This window comes from Myotis brandtii, unplaced genomic scaffold, assembly GCF_000412655.1.
Source record: "Myotis brandtii unplaced genomic scaffold, ASM41265v1 scaffold8, whole genome shotgun sequence".
NCBI classification, from domain to species: Eukaryota; Metazoa; Chordata; class Mammalia; order Chiroptera; family Vespertilionidae; genus Myotis; species Myotis brandtii.
The window spans coordinates 6,885,504-6,905,155 of NW_005371219.1; the positions used below are offsets into that span (position 1 = coordinate 6,885,504).

Here is a 19,652-nt window from a genome sequence, read left to right on the forward strand (position 1 = left end):
TTCATATTACTGTATAAAATACTTTAAGTTTTTTTAGAGATTGGTTTGGTGCAATAAGATTATCTGAAACAATAAGGGTTTTATTTTCCTGTCAAGTTTGAATTCTAATCTAGACTGTTCCAATAGAGGAGCCCAGTATACCTAGGACAGATATGCAATCGATATGTACCAGGAAGCTATCATGGTTGGTAAATAGCTGTGGTCCTGAGTCATTCTCCTCCGCTATAGTTCCTCCCATGGGACCCCCAGACCTCTCCAAGATCGAGCAATTAATGCACGGCACACTAGGCAGCTTCCAGGACCCTGCCCTAGCACAATGGTTAGCTTCTATTCTAACTGCTGTATGTCCTATGTTCCTGGTCGTTGGGTGTTTTGATATCACTACTGGGTGGGTAGAGATGATGAGCAAAGGTCCAAGTGTGTTCTATAACATGAATGAAACCACAATTATGTCAGAAATAAGCTATGATCTGTACAACACAGTATTATTTTTCAAGGATTGATATCAGAGCAAACATGGTTTCCCCAGGGACTCCCCACCCCATTTAAGGCCCCCAGCTATGTGTCCCTGTGATGCCCCCCTTCTCTCTGTTTTCACACGCCTTGTACTTTAATGTACCTGCTTATTTAATGGCGGTCTTTCCCAGCAGATTGTACACTCCATGAGGGAAAGGGCCAAGTCTGAAGCCCCAGTGCCTGCCAGGTAAAAGGTGCTCAATAAATATTTGTTGGGTATGAATAAAGAAAGCTATTTCTCATAGGATTTTTCAGTGAATTTATTTCGCCAGCATTTGTTACTGAAAATTTTTTTCTGACATGAGAAATACCTTTGCCATTTAGATGCACCACTATCTCTCCTGTTGGTTCATTTAAATTTAGACACACTTTAGCCTGTTCTTGACATAGCTGTTTATTGCTCTGCTTCTGGTAGTCCTCATTCCTGATTAATGCTAACCTGGAGATCTTTCTTAGGAACTTGAGAGCTACATAATAATCGGATTGAATAAATATAATAATTGAAGGCTCAATTATGACTATAAGATATTCTAGGATATTAAACCTCAATCTTCGCTTCTCGTGCCTCATTGTCCTTCCTTTGTACCAATTCCCAGAAAACAAACTTTTTAGAGTCAGTGTGTAAACCACAATTCCTGTAGCACAGAGACTATTTTTAGTTTATGGGAGAAGAAAGGTATGATGTTGTGAGGCTACTTGGGACAAGGATAGAGACTGGTATTTCTAAAAAAAAAAAAAAAAGATTAAAACAGATGTTCAAAGAATAAAAACAAGATGAGAAAAGTTATTGTGTTGTCAAAACTATCGGAAATATACAAAGGACCTTCCTTGTGAGCAGTTATGAGAGGGTATTGTGGGCCCAGCTCAGTGGAAGAGGCCAAGAGAATGTCTTTAGCTACAAGTTGTTTTCCTGAAGTCTGAAATAAACATGATTTAAATAGCCGAGTGCTGCTTTTAAACCACCCAAGTCAGAGAGAGCAAGCTGGAAGCCACAAAGATTAGGACACCACCCTGACCGTTTAAAAAATAACACTCAGTGAAGTGGCATTATGTGGAGGGGGCAGGATCATAGGATGAAGGGAGGAAGATTTCAGCACTGCGGCTAACTGGCTGCATATCAAGCAGCACCGTTCTTGACCCATTTCCTTACTTAGATTAGGATATTTAATTTCTAAGGTTTCTTCTAGCTTGAAAAATCTCATTATTCTAAGACTTTCATGATTAGAGAGGCTTAGACAGTGGTAGATAATTTCTTGATTAGTGTGCTATAAAGGGAACTCAGGATAAATTTACAAGAATCCAAATGATGTGATTATTCAAAGAAAAAGCTCAGATAAAAGATGAATTCATTATGATGGCTCTCCAGTCATCAAGTGAAGTGCCCTCAGGAAAAGCACCTTTTTGGATAACACACTTCAGCCCCCATGGTTCTAAAAACCAGAATGTTTCAGACTGCAATAGATTATATGCCTGTTTTTAGACTGCCCTAACAAAGAGGCAATATCTGAAGATACCAGATCAAGTACATATATCTATGGTAATACTTCTATATGTATGTGTGTATGCATATATATGTATATGTGTGTACACACACATACACAAACATGTATGCATACACACATACATATAGAAGGATATATATATATATATATATACACACACACATACATACTTACCCAAATATCTTACATAATCAAAGCCTAATATGCAAATTGACCAAATGGCAGAATGACTAGTGGAACGACCGGTTGCTATGACACACACTGACCACCAGGGGGTTGACACTCAACTCAGGAGCTGCCCCCAGCCTGCAGGCCCAAGGCCAGCCACGACAGGTGCCAGTGGGGCCCCCCATTGCTCTGCCGGTCACCCCCACAGATTGGCCCTGATCGCTGGCCAGGCCTAGGGACCCTACCCATGTACAAATTTTGTGCACCGGGCCTCTAGTAAACATATATATGGCTAAATAACAAATAAAAATCTTCAGACACAATAAATTCAGAGGTACCCTGCATATGTGTAGTGTGTATACACTCACTACACACATACATACCTGTGCATGTATATGCATGGCTGAATGCCTAATAAAAATCTTCAGACATGCAGAGCTCAGAGGGAGCCTGGTCAGAGAGGTAGACAGGGAAGTTCCATGCAGCAGTCCCAGGAGCTCAGTAAGCCAGGAGTTCAGTGCTGGCCAGGGGCCTGGGGCCCTAGAGATAAGGCCGGTATTGGGGGAAAGGATTGGGACTGAGACCCCTGTAGCAGTGAGCCTCTTGGAGGGATACAACCCCGGTGGAAGAGGGTCCCTAAGTCTACTCCCCCAGCACAAGGAAGCCTATTCTGGCTGTACCTCTGGGAAAATATATTTCTCATGAGAATTTGAAACCTCTGTCTTGTTTAAGGATGTGACTTTATACTAGTCACATGGTGAGGGAAATCATAAACTGAGAAATTAAGATAAACTGGTTCTAGGGGGAGTGACACCTCAGGGATACATGGCAGAAGCAAATGTAAAACCACTCTAAGAGATGCTTCTTTCAACTCAGGCTACAAAGGATTTCCTCAAAAAACAAGACCCACTTCAGATGAACGCCTAATAAAAAATGACAACTGACAAGGAAATGGCCCACAATGGGGTAAACACTGGAATTTTCAGCCCAAGAATGTGAGATAGAATAACAATCATAAAGTATAATATAAATTGTTTAAAATGATTAAAGGCATAAAAGACTATATAGGAACTGTAAGAAAAAAAGACATTTGGCTCTGGCTGGTGTCGCTCAGTGAGTAGAACATTGGCCTGGGCACTGAATGGTCACAGGTCCGATTCCCAGTCAAGGGCACACACCTGGGTTGCAGGTTCGACTATATAGGAACTCTAAGAAAAAAAGACATTCGGCTCTGGCTGGTGTGGCTCAGTGAGTAGAACATTGGCCTGGGCACTGAATGCACACACCTGGGTTGCAGGTTTGATCCCTGGACCTGGTCAGGGAACATGGGGGAGGCAACTGATCTCTCTCTTTTCTTCTTTCTCCTTAGCCCGACCTCCCTCTCATTTTCTCTCTAAACAAACAATCAAAAAGGCATTAGGATGAGGATTGATAAAAAAAACAAACAAAGAAAAGGCATTCAAAGAACAGTAGATATTAAAAATACAAATAAACCTTCCATAATGGGAAATATCATTGGAATGAGGAGTTTAAAGGATTAAACAGATTAGACATAGCCGGAGACTGTAAAGTGAACTGGAAGCCCAACCTGAGGAAACTACCCAAATGTAGGATAGACAAATGTGAATATATTACTTACAAGAGATAACTTATGAATTGTCTGAATCTTAGAATGCCTTTCAAAAAGTGAAGCAGTAAAGTTGACTATCTGAGCCAAAGTGTGTGAAAAGTTGGCTAGAATTGCAGCTGCCATATGGCAGCCATTAGCCACATGTTGCTACTGAGCCCTTAGATCTGGCTAGTGTGACTAAGAAACTGAATTTTAAATTATATTTACTTTTAATTATTTTATATTAAAAAACCTATCGTTGATTCAATTATTAGAAAACACTTAGGTATGTTTGGAACAACTTGGGCATATAAATGTACTTTGTATGAAAGAGATAAAGTATTTGGTGAAAACTTAGTGTCTGAATTGAGATATGCTGCTAAATGTAAAATGTACACCAGATTTCAGAAACTTAGTATGAGAAAAGTAAAATATTAATTTTAAAAATAATTGAATGTTGAAATATTTTGAATGTTATGTAAAATAGTATTAAAATTAGTATCCCCTGGGCTTCTTAATCTATAGCCACTAGACAATTAAAAATCACATATATGGCTCACATATTTCTTTTATACAGCACTATACTAGAACATATACTTAAATAAAAAATGGTTGAGATTTGAGTTAGTCCTTCAGATCTCAAATGCGGAAAGATGGAGAGTGGGGAGTGGGAGCTAAATAATTCATTTGAAGAGAGCTATTGCAATTATAGGAAGATGAACATGCACAGGCGTTCTCTCTTCCTCCGTCATTAAAAATGAAGCCACTCTAAGGACTCTGGCTGCAAGTCATGACTTTTTTTCCCTTAAGTTCCAGGCAATGTTGCAGTGTTTAGGTTGAGAAAGTTGTTTCTACAAGTGACTATCAACATGGAAGGTGCACATATAAATATATAAAATGTATATACACACATTCACATACACATGCATACACACACACACACACACACACACACACACACACACACCTATTTTTGGTTAGGTAAATTTTTCTGGGTTTACCTCTATGAAACAGTGTAGTTTCTGAAATACTCAAACTCAGAATCCACATCACTGACTCTCATCTGGAGACCTTGCTAGAAATGCCAACCTTGACCCAGTGAATGACTATATCTTAAGAAGTCAATCTTTCGTTAGTTCATTCATTTTATTTACCCATTAATTAGAAATTGGTAACATGAAATTTTTTTGAGGCAAGTGCTGATAGAACCTTCTATTGACTGGATCTTTTCTCCTCAGGTTACTAGTACTTGCCTTAATACTGTATTTAATCAATTATTTTATGATCTACTAAGAATGCTGCAATTAAACTATGACGCAGTATTGATTTTAAGATGTAGCTCTAAAAAAAAAAAAGATGTAGCTCTATTTGAGATGTCAAAATGTGAAAAATATGCATCTTTGTTGAAATAGCATCAGAGTTCTATAGTTCTCACTTTTGAGACTCTAATTTTATACCACCAATATCTTGACCTGGATGGCACTCCACATTTCCCTTCCCCACACCGGAATCCATATGGCTCCCTCAGCTAACCTTGATTTTCTTCTGAATTCTCCCAGTAAGATGCAGCTGGTTCTGTCCACTCTGAGAAACACTGTTCTCCAAGAAGAGCCTCTATAATTAGTGCTGGTGCTGTAATCCTCCTGGCTCCCAGCCAAGGGTTTGCTGTTTCACTGTCAATGTTTTCTTTCAGGTAATTTACAGACATGCTGGGGACATCAACCAGCCTCCCAATGCATCCATAAGAATCACTTCACACTTTTCTATTTAGAGAGGTGCCTGTTTGACGCTACTCCCTGTTCCTCATCTTAAAACTGTCTCCTTATTTAAGACAAAATATCCCCAGCTTGTGCTTTAATATTTAAATATTCATCCCATTAAACTTTTCACTAAAACATCACTTTTACTCTAACATGTTCTGAGTGTGACAAAAAGCATGCACAGTAAAGAAAAGGAGTCAGACAGTAGGTTACCACTTAATTCCAGTAACATGACCTTGAGATGTTTTCATGCTGGAAGGAACCCCACTGATTTGTGTACTCTGAGTGCAACTGTGACTCAGCGTCACCACTAAGTGAATAAATGTGTAATGTTAAACTTAACCTGTATACCCGGAGGGCACTGCCCTGTATTTTTATTATTTAATCAGAATAAACCCATTAATATACCACACCTACTTCTAAAGCATCATTTTTCTCCATAAAATCAAAATGACCCATTTAATATCTATAAATGATTTAATTTGGTTAAGACTTAAAAGGAAACCAAGAATAAAAATTTTGGTAACACGTTTTTTAAAAAATGCTTTATTTAAAAATAGGATTTCTTTAAAAAAGAGAACTTTTATACACAGTTGCTTAGTTTAGAAACAGTCAAAAACACAATAAAATAAACCCAGATTTAGAAATGATTTGTAACATACACAATACTGGTGCTGAACAAGGTAGTTTAAATATACGATTCTTTTATTATTAATCAAATGTGATTAATTCACATTTGCGAAACCCAGTGGCTGGGACTAAAGCAAAGGTCTCGTCTGAATTCTCTCTTCTTGAGGAACGGTGGCCACCCTTCCTGGCAGGTACAGAAAGGGCAGCAGCTGGCAGTGTATTCTGCTCTCTGAGTGCTTCTGTGTCCAAAACTATGGCTCTACCACTTTTATCGTTTTTCTATTTTCGTCTTTGACATTTACTTATATGTGGCTACAGCACATGGCCATCTATACCAGTTTTATTTTTTCATATTAATTTTTAAAAATGGATGTTTTTAAGGACAAGAAGTATGAACTGCTTTGATAGCACATGACTCTGAGCTAATGGCCTTAGGATATCATCACTCAATATGATGTTGCTCTCCCAGTCAGCACTCTGAGCAGCTATGAACCAATCTTTCCTAGCATAGTAACGAAACATTTCAAACTACATTCAAACATCTGATACAGATTTGTAATAAAGCTGGAGAAATGGTTTGTCAACTAAAGTGCTATTAGCTACTGTATTCAAGAGGCTATCGTAATTTCACAATCTCAAATTTTTAAACCCAACCACAGCCACTGCTTCTCAAACTGGGGAACACTAGCCATTTTCCTGGTTGTCAATTTTACTCAAAGATTTAGAAAGATGTTTAAAACTTTATTGATTTAAAAAAGTTCTGTCGAATATATTCCCAAACCAAATCATAATAATTTTAAAGATAAGACATACAACTCTTCAAAGAAATTACAAGTTGGTATTTTGATCTTTGCCCTAAATCCAATGAGAAATATTTCAAGAGTAATATCTGTGAAACAATGGCCTAAGAGACCCTGATTTATGAAAGAATAGCCAGGTTCTTACTGACAGTAAATACAAGTAAAGTCCAAAGTTCTGACTCATTCTCTTGAGTTTCATCTTCAAAAATAACATAATTCTCTTATATACTTACTGGTCAGGAAGAAAGTCAAGGAAAGAACTCTGGGCTGATTTGTATTTTACACTGTTTAATAATTAGAGGAATGCTGCAGTCAGAGAAAATTGCTGGCTTTCAACTAAAAATACACAACATGTGTCATAAAAAATAGTGGAACTTCTCAATCCAAAAGATTAGAACCTGACCCACTGGCAATAATAGAAACAGTAATTGTGGGTGGTTTTATCCTTCTCTCAGTCACATTAAATTATATCATCCCTGTTCCTTACTTTCTTTTTGTTTAAGATAAGTACACGGTACCTTTCTGAGTTGTCATTAACTATATTACCGCCTTCAGAACCCCCAATCCTCGAGGGATTCTTACCCGACTCCCAGGGGATCTTTTCTGTATGTCTTGGGGGTGAGCCCAAACTGCCTGCCAATAGGATCTATTTGTCAAATAGAAAACTGATGGTCATTCTCTGTATAAATAATATCTATAAAGAACAAAATAAAGTTGCCAATGAAATTATATGAGTCAAATTTACAAAGTTCTTTTTCAAACAATGTGTCAACTTTATAAGGCCATGTAAGGAAATGATAATCTGTAAATCAAGTTATCATCCAACACATTTAATAATTAAATATAGTTAAATAGGTTATTGGGTCAAAAACAATCCTAGATAGTTAAGGATTAATCTCATCAATCCCACAACTTAATGAGACCATCCCAGCCACAGGTGATGACTTTAGATGTTTCGTGAGGATGCCACACTGCACCAATACACACTTTATCGTGAGCTTTAAACCGACTGTAGAGTTTTGTGGTCTTCCAGTCCCAGATGTTCAACTTTCCATTTCCATCTCCTGAAATCACATAGCTACAATGGGAAGAAAAATAAATTCAAATTATTCAGACACCTCAAACTGGTAAAGTAGATGAAGAACAGAGAAAGAGTTTACCTTTTTCACCATATGTAACTTAGTAAGAAGAACAAGGTCTAGGTCTATAAGTCTATAATGTAAACTTCTACCAAAAAATCATCCCCATTGAGCAACAATCTAAGAGTAAAAAGTAATTTTTAACTTGGAAGACTGAGATGCCCAAGGGCCACGATGAATGCGGTATCACAGTCAGAATCAGGGTAGGGGAGTCAATGTCACTGAGCCACCGAACACATCCAGACCCTTTCTGCTGTAATAGACTCTCTAGCACCTTTATAATTACTTCCTGGTCCCAATGCCTTTTGAATATGTCTAAGACTGACTTAGAGGCAGAAGTTCTAAGGCCCAATCATCAGGCTAAAGGGATTTCTGAATTACTGTTACACCTATGTGTTTTAGCTAAGAATAGGGGCATGAATGCAGAGTTTCACTTAGAAAGACTCTAGGCTTCACAAATCTAGTGTGACTTAGAAATATTCAGAAGTTAGGTTGAGATTTCAACACAGAAAAGCTGTAGTGAAGTTGTTAACTTCAACAATGCAATACATGATTAATTCTTCTGGTGTTCATTCCACCACAGCAATATAGCCATTATAGTCCTCCAAGCCTTGCTTAGAAAAGCAGAGAGAAAATATGGCACTGCCTATATAGACGGGGACTTTTATGTGGTTAAAGGGCACAGGACTATACAATATAACAGTGATGGCGAACCTATGACACACGTGTCAGAGGTGACACGCAAACTCATTTTTTTGGTTGATTTTTCTTTGTTAAATGGCATTTAAATATATAAAATAAATATCAAAAATATAAGTCTTTGTTTTACTATGGTTGCAAATATCAAAAAATTTCTATATGGGACACGGCACCAGAGTTAAGTTAGGGTTTTTCAAAATGCTGACACGCCGAGCTCAAAAGGTTCACCATCACTGCAATATAAGGAGATATATGAAAGAACTTAAAAAAGCAGAAGGTAATTTTCATAACTTGTTCTTGCCCTTTTATCTGGCATTTTGACAATTTGCATAGTTCTCATACAATTACATATGTGAGAGTGACATATAAAGTGTTATTATTTGTACAACAGAAGTTTATAACATCATATTTGAATATAAAAATACATGAGAAGATTTAAACTTACCTCATGTCTGGTGAAAAGTCCACCTGACAAGCGTAGCCTGCTACCATATGGCCCTTAAAAATTTTCTTCTTATTTAATCTAAATCTGTTCTGTGCTCCAAAAATTAAGATTTGGTTGTCCATTGATTGGCATGCTAGCCATTTCCCTGCAAATTCAATAAACAAGACATTTTAGAGAAAAAAATATTTTTAAAGAATTTTCATTCTAAATATATTCAGTCACTCATATTCTTTTGTTCCCAACTATTTTATAATAATAGGAAAATAAATTTACCATACCACGTGTAAAATGTTACAAATCTGTCACTGACAAGAGGTATTTGTATATAAAATAATGAAATTTGCTCATATAATCCTGTCATTGAACATTCATCTTACAAAAACGTTTTTTGTTTAAATAAGGATATACAGATATTCCGAGTTTATACAGAAATAAAGTAAAATTTTATGAAATTAATCTGTATTAAATATAGACAATAGAATCATGGGGAGAAAGAGACTTCTCTATGTTGATTACAAAAATGAAAGGAAAAATTAACTTTAAATGAGAAAACCCAGGATTATAAATAAGACTATATCCAAAAAAGTTATGATTAAAGTAATCTCAGTAACTGTTGTTGAAAGGTCAGTACATCTATAGCATAAATTACCTTCCTCTTAAAAGGCAATGCATTACTGAACAAAAACAGTATTAAACAGATTTAGCTTTTTTATTTTGCCTGAGAAAATATTTTACAGTGAATTGCTAAGATGGTCTCATTGTGAGGAACCAGACCAAAATAAAAGAACTCATAATAAATCACTAAATGAGTTGTAGAATATGATTCTGTTGGAAGGACAATTGTTTTAAAAAACCTGATTCTCAGATGGGAATACTTAGATGCTTAGTCAACATTAGTTGCAAATCATTGTTTCATTTATTTTTTTCTTGTGGAAAACAAGAGCCCAGCTGGTGTGGCTCAGTGGTTGAGCATCAACCCATGAACCAGGAGGTCAGGATTCGATTCCAGGTCAGGGCACATGCCCAGGTTGGGGATTCAATCCCAAACAGGGGGTGTGCAGGAGGCAGCCGATCAATGATTCTCTCTCATCATTAATGTTTCTATTTCTTTCTCTCTCCTCTCTCTCTCCCTTTCTCTCTCTGAAATCAATAAAAACATTAAAAAAACAACAAGAGACTGGGTGAAGTGACTTCATATGAAAACCAATGATTACTTCTAATAATGAAAATTTTCCTTATACAGTATGGCACTGTGACAGAATTGCCCTCAGAGAGAATGGCCAAGGTTCTTTTCAAGAGAAATCACACCATGTCTTAGAAACTCATTTAAAACACATTCTAACTCACCATTTGGAGACAAAGTCACTGCAGGCATTGAGTGCATACTGGGTTCTGCTATATACTTGAAATCCACAGGGATATCCCTAAATATTAAAAATAGCATATCAGAGTAAGTAATTTTTAAAAAGTACCTTTAGAAGAATTATCTCTGAACCAAAGAAATATATGAAAGAACTCTTGAAAAAATATATTTAATAAACCTTTCATGAAACTTTCTGGGAGGAGAAAAATCACAAAATGACATTCTATTGTGTATTATAAATCTTTTACTTTACAAATGACTTTCTGTGATAATTATAACAGTGTCAATGATTTAATCTTTAAACTCTATTTGATTTAAACTTTGGCCTTTATGTTAAAAAAATCTGTTACTAAAACTTCTTTAATAATAAGCTCATCTAAAAATGTGTCATGGTAGGCAGAAGCAAGATGTCTGAGGCAAAGCTACAGGGAAACATTCTTATTTTACCTGTCAGTCAACCTTAACTTTACTCTGCAAGCTGGTGAGAGTGCTAAAGAGCTGTCAGCAATGCAAATGGAGGGTAAGCAAAGCTATAGAGGGATCTGCAAGCAGGTTGAGCCCCTCCAAAAATGATGAATTTCAGGACAGGTGAAAAAGATTAAGTGCTTGTACTTGGACACTTTCTATTTTTCAGTTTATATGTAAAATATTACAAATGTGTATGGTACAGGAGAAATAGCACTAAAAAATTCTCATGTGAATGATACAAACGATAAAACAAAACGAATCCAAAACCTAGTCACCTAAATTTAGAATCATCAAAGTGCCTTTTTATTTTTAATATTCTCCATGATAAAAAATTCTTTACTAATTCTGAAGGGTTTTGGTCTTGTTGCTTTTCATGACAATGTTTTTTTGTTTTGTTTTTTACAATGTGTGGGAAATGTAATTTCATATTATCTCCGAATATAAAGCAGCAATTTAAATTTCAAACTATGGTTCAAGTTCCAAGACTTTAATTAAATGGAAAATAATAATAATAATGATAACAACAACAACAACAACAATTTGCCTTTAAGTAAGGACATTCTCTATCCATTTATCCATCTAGAAGAAGAAGCAAATGATTAAAAAAAAAATTCTATCAGGGTCTTGGTTAAAGGAAAACATTTTAAGGTATTACCTGGGGAACAGTATCATTTATCAAGTCAATACTTTACATATCTGAGGTACCAGTGACAATTACATTCAGAATGACTCAAATGTATTGAAAAGAGCCTCAATTTGAAAAAGGTCCAACTGTTTTTCCCTCCTCATTTTATTATTAGTAGCTAATAATTATATAATTTGGGTTAAAACATAAGTGAATTTTCTAAATTAAATGAGCCATAGTCCAGATTCATATCAATCATGTTTTACTAAAAGCAAACAAAAAAATTTCAACTTATCCCTTATTCCAAGGACTCTTGGTATAATGAGCTCTAGAACAAGAAATTATTCTGAACACCCTGTGAACTTCATTATCGCTTGTAAAATATGCCTGCAAGGCACAGTTATATTTAATAAACACAACACTATTTTCTAATTGGAAACTGTAATTCAGTATAATAAATTAATAACCTCTCTTACAAATGATCTTCAGTCTGGAAATGAATCGCTGAAAAACCCTTACAAAAATCTATAAAAATTTAAAGCTAAAAGATAACCAGTAGTATCAACCTCTGTTAAATTTTCTTTTAAATACATATATGTATGTGTAATATATATATATGTATGTATATATGTATATTTGTTGTTGTTGTTGTTGTTAATCCTCACCTGAGGATATCTTTCTTTCTTTTTTCTTCTTTTTTTTTTTTTTTTGGAAGGGAAAGGAAGAGACACAGAGAGAGAGAAACATTGATGTGAGAGTCACATCAATTGGTTGCCTCCCACATGTGCCCAGACCAGGGCCAGGGATCGAGCCTGCAACCAAGGTACGTGCCCTTGACTGGAATCAAACCTGGGACCGACCCTCAGTCTTCAGGTTGACACTCTATACACTGAGCAAAACTGGCTAGGGCTTAAAAATATTTTAACAAAATAAAAACAACTGGGTGAAAACATGTCTATGACATCTTATGAATTTAGCCAACCAGAGTATCACAGGCTGCTCAATATCTAATAATCTCCTATTCTTTAAAACTATAGAGTAATGCTCAAGAAAACCAAGTTTCCTTTTATTTGTTTTCCTTTATCATTGTGCTACTCTAAGCAGATACCGGATGTAAAAGTTTAACAAACAGAACTTGTCTGAAAGCCAATAATTTTCCTACACTTTGAGGTGGTCAGGGCCTCCCTTTCTCTCCCAAGCATGCTGCTAATATTACTAGTAATTGATTTTGGGTATGGCTATATGTGATTAAGATAGTTCGAGGGATCCTGAGGTAGTTTTGTTCCCTGCTTGTCTTTATAGCAAGACTGAGCCTCGCATGCTTTCTGACTATGGAATCTAGATACAAGTTATCCTCTCTTCCCACCAGATGAGTCACATTCACCTAACTATCCATCCATATAATTATGAATTAAAGTTCTGCATGTTTATATAAGCCTTATCATATCCACAAAGCAAACACCTGTAATACATACATAAAAGAGAAAGGAATCAAAGCATACTACTACAGAATATCTTCAAGTGACAAAGGAAGAGAGGAAGAAACAAAGAAACTATAAAACTAACCAGAAAACAATTAACAAAATGGCAACAGTAAGTCCATATCTATGAATAATTACTTTAAATGTAAATGGACTAAATTCTCCAAAAGACACATAGTGGCTGAATGGATTAAACAACAACAACAACAACAAAACACACCAAGAACCAACTATATGCTGCCTACAAGAGACTCACTTCAATTTCACACATAGATTGAAAATGGAGGGATAAAGATATTCCATGCAAATGGAAACCAAAAGAAAACAGGGATAGCTATATTTACATCAGATAAAATAGAATTTAACCCAAAAACTATAATCCTATATAATAAAAGCGACTGGTCCACCGGTTGACTGTCTTCCCCCTGGTGGTCAGTGCACGTCATAGTGAGTGGCTGAGTGGCCTTAGCATATCATTAGCACATTACACTTTGATTGGTTGAATGGCTGACTGGCCGACTATGGCTGACTCGACTGGACACTTAGCATATTAGGCTTTTATTATATAGGATTATCGACCTTAAAAAAGAAGAAACCCACCATCTGTGACAACATAGATGAACCTGGAGGGCATTATGCTAATTTGAAATAAGCTGAACAGAGGAAGACATGCTAACACTTATATGTGCATTCTTAAAAAAACAAAAGTTAGCCCTAACCAGTTTGGCTCAGTGGATAGAGCGTCAGCCTGCGGACTGAAGGGTCCCAGGTTCGATTTCAGTCAAGGGCATGTACCTTGGTTGCGGGCACATCCCCAGTAGGGAGTGTGCAGGAGGCAGCTGATCGATGTTTCTCTCTCATCGATGTTTCTAACTCTCTATCCCTCTCCCTTCCTCTCTGTAAAAATCAATAAAATATATATTAAAAAAAAAGCCAAACTCATAGAAGTGGAGAGTAGAATGGTGGCTGCCAAGAGCTAGGGAAGAGGGGGGGTTGGGAAAAAAAATTGAGGCTACAAACTGAATAGGGCACAAACTTTTAGCTGTAAGATGAGTTAAGGGCTGAGGATCTAGTGTACAACATGGTGACTACAGTCAATACTGTATTGTGTAACTGAAATTTTCAGAGACAGTAGAACCTAAGTTCTCATCAAACAACAAAGGGTAAATAAAGAGGTGATGGATATGTTAATTAACTTAGTGGGAATCCTTTCACAATGTATATCAAATCATTATATTATACACTTTAAATATAATTTTATTTGTCAATTATAACTCAGTGAAGCTGAAAAAAAAGACCTCAAGCTTTGGAATCATTTTGATCAGACACAGAAAGTTTAGTGTGCCTGACACATAGAAAGGGCTCAATAAGTTTAATATAATTAATGATTATGACAACAACGATTTCCTTAGATATGCAGTACATACTACGTGCCAGGCATTGTGCTGGTGCTGGGGACAGATGGAGAGCAGACACAGGTCTTTTCTCATGGTTAAGAACTTGCTCAGGGAAGAGGAACAAGTAAGCTATGGAAAGCAAAGGGTTACTGCGATGATGGTGAACAGGCACCAAACTCATGTGAGGACTGGTTAGGGAGGCTCCAATAGCAGTGAGCATTCAACTGAAATCTAAAGAATGCCATCATTTATAATCAAATAGTATTATGACTCTAGGAGTATTTCTTAAGCTCTGAGAAGAAAAAAAATAAAGTCTTGTTAACATCACCACTTAACTTAATCAAAATATTTTGTGACCAATGCTCTTCTTTAGAAAAGAACACAAATGTTCTTAAAGCCTTGTGACTGTGGCATCATTTAAATATTTACCAATTTTTTTGTATCACTGTACATTTTTAAAATGGAGCTGAACTATTACCTGAAGATAGAAACATCTGAAAGTGTAAGTATAATTAAATTGTTAAAGTCTATTAACAAAACAAAACAAGTTTATCGATGTTTATTCTCCAGAGTATTGTGCAAATGGTCTAAGGGAGTGGTTCTCAACCTGTGGGTTGCGACCCCTTTGGGGGGCGAACGACCCTTTCACAGGGGGCGCCTAAGACCATCGGAAAACACATATATAATTACATATTGCTTTTGTGATTAATCACTATGCTTTAATTATGTTCAATTTGTAACAATGAAAATACATCCTGCATTTACATTTATTTATATTACATTCAGATATTTACATTACGATTCATAACAGTAGCAAAATTACAGTTATGAAGTAGCAACGAAAATAATTTTATGGTTGGGGGTCACCACAACATGAGGAACTGTATTAAAGGGTTGCGGCATTAGGAAGGTTGAGAACCACCGGTCTAAGGTGACTCATATAAAACTTGGTGTCCATTATCAGATTTTCTGCAGGTAATATCACTTCTAAAGTAAGAAAGAGCTTAGTTATAGTCTCAAATCATGGGCACTAAGGATGATGCTAACTCTCCCTTTATGGGAGGTCATTTGGAGGGGGTGTACTGGTGGTGAGTGTGGGAGAAACTGCGGTTAAATTACATTAAATTTTCAATTACCCAAATTGCTCTGACAATGGTTAGGGACCTGCTCAGCTCCCTGAAGGGACTTAGTTTCAGAGGGAAACTCCTAGCTGCAGTTCAAGGCTTCCCACTTCTTAAAGCAGAACAACTTCTGGGGGTGGGAAGACATACTCCTTGCAAGGCTGTAGGGAACCACAGTTAAGCTGTGCTTCATAGCTGACTAGAAAAACAAGCTGGGTTCCATTCAAACATTAATTTTAAAAAGCTTATTATGCATTTCTTTGGAAATAATTATAAAACATGATCTATGACACTTAGTGAAATTAGCTTTTAGTATTTCTTGATTTTAGAAAAGTGTTTTTTCCTTTCTCTCTCTAGGAAAGCAAAATTTACCAATACAGGGTGGGGCAAAAGTAGGTTGTCAGTACGTGAAAAACAGAGTTTATTCTTGTATTATTATTTATAAACTATTGCATTATTTTCCATACAAACAACTGTAAACCTACTTTTGTCCCAACCTGTATATTCTGATTACAGATAAAAACACTGTTTTCTACCATATGGACTATAAATGGCAGGCAGGAAACAAGGGAGATGACAGGCAATTTTCAGTATTAAATAGTCAAAATGCAGACATTAAAAATTTGAGATTTTTTAATTTGGATTGGTTCTGAGGCCAGGATCTTACGCTCAAACTGGCATAGTCTACACATTTGTGGCGCCTACTTCTCATTAGTCATTTTGCAAAGATGAATAAGACAGCTAATAAAGGATATAAGACTGCACTATAAAAACTTTTCACTGCTGCCAGAAAAGTGACTCAATATATATATCCTTTAGATAGATTATCCAAAGACTATGAAAAGTATCATGTTTAAATTTTTATTTCGATATTCTGGATACTTAAATAGTTATAACAGTTTGACTGGCAAGCCAGAACTCACCTTTGAAAAATATTCAAATGGCTACATATTATCAGGGCTCGTCTTTGCCCACAAATTTTTAAATTGCTTCTTTTATATATCAGATTTTCTACTGATTGAAACTCACCATTCCCAAACTCTAAGGCTTTTATCATCAGATGTGCTCACAAATCTCCTATTCTCATCAACAAAAACAATGGTGTTGACAGCTCCCAAATGCCGATCATATTCCTGCACAATTTCTCCACTTCGAATGTCCCACTGTATAAACGAGAAGAGGTAAAGACGGAAGTGGAGCAGATTTATGAAAACAAAGAAAGATCATAATTATGGAAAGTGGAGAAATAAAAAGATTTCCAACATCATGTTCTTATGAATTTACTATTTTCTACTAAGAAGAGCATCAGCAGGCCCTAAAAGTAGCCAACATTAAACAAGTTAATGTTCCTTATTCCATCCCCAGAGACAACATAAACCTCAGGAATCTTAATAATAATACTGTGGAAAGACTTACTTGCACAATCTTTTTATCAGACATCCCAGCCACAAAGAGATTTTGTTTATCTTCATCAGGATTAAACTTGACACAATAGGGTACTTTTCGGTTAGTAAATCTTGATATACACTGTCCTAAAACCGAAGACCCAAGTTAAAATAGGCAAAATAAATTTGTCCACTTAAAGATAACCCTGGGATTAAGATCTAAAGATTATTTGCTTAATAAATTCTGAGGAAAGGCAACCTGATTGTTCTTTATTAGAAACCACATCATTCCTTCTCACGGATTTTTAATGATTAAAAATACGTTTTTCAAAAGTAAATCTGTATCAACAATTGCAGAATAGATAAAAGTCTCCAGGTGATTATGATGTTCAGTCAGAGTTGAGGACCACTGCTAAAGAGGTTAAGAATAAGGGCTCTGACATTAGAGAGACCTTCGTATGAATACAATTTGGCTACTTATTAGCTGTGTGACCCTGAAGATGTTAAGCCTGTTTTCTCCTCTATAACAATAATAGTACTTATCTCACAGGGATATTTTAAGGATTGAATGAGATACTGAATAAAAGCACTTAGCATAATGCTTGGTGAACACAAAGTGTTCAATAAATGTTAGCATTATCTTTATCCTTAAAACCCAGCAAGATTGAAAGATGGTTCTTTAATTACACAAACTTTTACTAGCCACAATGTACTGATGCAATTCATGTCTGTGAATATATACAACCAACTGGATGGACCATGGGAGTTTAGACCTACATTTTAATCAATTTGGGCGGTTAAATTTAATTCTGTTCATCAGATATCTACTGTGCTTCTATTATGTGCAAGGCCGTGTGTTAGGTGATATAGGGCAACAAAAAGATCAATTAAATAGTCAATGAAAGATTTCAAACATCTTTGTCTATCAATATGTTTGCTTTATAAATTGCATTTGGTGGAAACAAAGCTTCATAGTGAAAGAGCTATTTATTCAGCTGAGCTTCAACTCTACAAAGTGACATAAGCTGATAGTCAATGATAGGAGAAGTAGCAGTTAGAGAAGGTACCATTTTGCCACAGACCACCACACACATTTCATTTTAAAATGCTAATTTAGCCCAGCCAGCGTGGCTCGGTGGTTGAGTGTCGACCTGTGAACCAGAAAGTCACAGTTCGATTCCCGATCAGGGCATATACCTGGGTTGTGGGCCCGATCCCCAGTGTAGGGTGCGCAGGGGGCAGCTGATCAATGATTCTCCCTCATCATTGATGTTTCTATCTCTCTCTCCCTCTCCCTACCTCTCTGAAATCAATAAAAATATATTTAGAAAAAAAAAAAACCTCCCCCAAAATGCTAATTTATAATTTAAGTATCTATTAGTATAAGTGAGCTCTTACCTGTCTCAGTGTCCCAGAGCTTAAGATACCTGTCGTAAGCTGCACTGAGGAACTGTGTTCCTGCAGTATTAAAGCAGATGTCCCTAACAGCTTTACTGTGACCTAAAGGCAGAGACAATAGAAATATAGGTGAGGTGAAGTATCTTTATTTAAAACATAAACACCATAAGAAAAATAGCATTAAACAGTGTTTTCCAAGCCATCTGTGAGGAAAAAAAAAAAAAATCACTGAAACCCCATCCCCTGATTTACTAACTCGGAATAGGTTTTATGTGGGCTTGGGAATGTAGGTGGTTCCCCCTTCAAAAAGTTCCTCAGGTGATTCTGATGCATAACATTTAGGTAAAAACCAAGAGAAAAGCTCTAAGTTGTTTTTTTTTTAAAGTCTGTCATGGCAACTTCATTACATGTAATATATATAACTGATGACTAAACAGCTAAGAATTTAAGGAAACACAATAGGCCAATTATCGCCAATGAAGGAGAAATGACTGGTGACATTTTGGAGGTTCACTCTGATTACTCACTAACCTGGAAGTAAAAACACAGTGACCTAAACCTCAAGTTCATGAAAATGTAGCCCTTATTCAATAACTGCATATTTGTGTGATCACATTACCAAATTTCATAGAAATGGATTCAGAATCTGACACTAAGCCTTTTTGAAAACAAATATTAACTTTTTTTTTGTTTTAAGATTGCATGTTGACAATAAATTAATTTTACGGTACTTTGTTTGGAAATCATTCTTGCCAGACCAATCAATTCTTTTGACAGTTACAGGGACAAATAAAATATGGCTAAATGAAAGCAGAAACTTTCATATTTTTTTACCACCCAGCATGACCAAGACTGCCAAATACATTAGTGCAAAATGTGCAGGGCAAGCACACACAGCAGCTCTGAACCACCACCACCAATGACCTCTAGCGAGGCACTATGTGTCACAGCAATTAGGCAATCAGGTATCCTGTCTCCAGAAGGAGTCCCAGTCAGAGCTGCTACCATCTTCCTAAGCAGGACATTTTCAGCTTCCCACTGAAAAACTGTCTGCCAGTGCAGGGGAGACAAATGGGGACCAAATCCACTACATCTGCAGGAGACATTTTGTTCCCCTGTATGCTGCCGAGAGCCTTCCCATGAATC

At 36.3% G+C, this 19,652-nt stretch overlaps 1 protein-coding gene across 2 annotated transcripts in view; it reads right to left on the bottom strand.

The window, feature by feature from the left end:
- Window positions 1-6,085: 6,085 nt before the first annotated feature.
- CDC40 (cell division cycle 40) overlaps window positions 6,086-19,652 on the bottom strand; it is a 50,708-nt gene continuing 37,141 nt past the window's right edge. For both annotated transcript variants that reach the window (XM_005883755.2, XM_014531327.1), the window contains 6 exons: window positions 18,507-18,608; window positions 17,140-17,255; window positions 16,753-16,886; window positions 10,616-10,692; window positions 9,269-9,413; window positions 6,086-8,063 (listed from right to left, as the gene is read on the bottom strand). In XM_005883755.2, coding sequence (XP_005883817.1) covers window positions 7,886-8,063; window positions 9,269-9,413; window positions 10,616-10,692; window positions 16,753-16,886; window positions 17,140-17,255; window positions 18,507-18,608 — 752 coding nt within the window. In that variant the 3' untranslated portion in view covers window positions 6,086-7,885. The remainder of the gene's footprint in view (window positions 8,064-9,268; window positions 9,414-10,615; window positions 10,693-16,752; window positions 16,887-17,139; window positions 17,256-18,506; window positions 18,609-19,652) is intronic.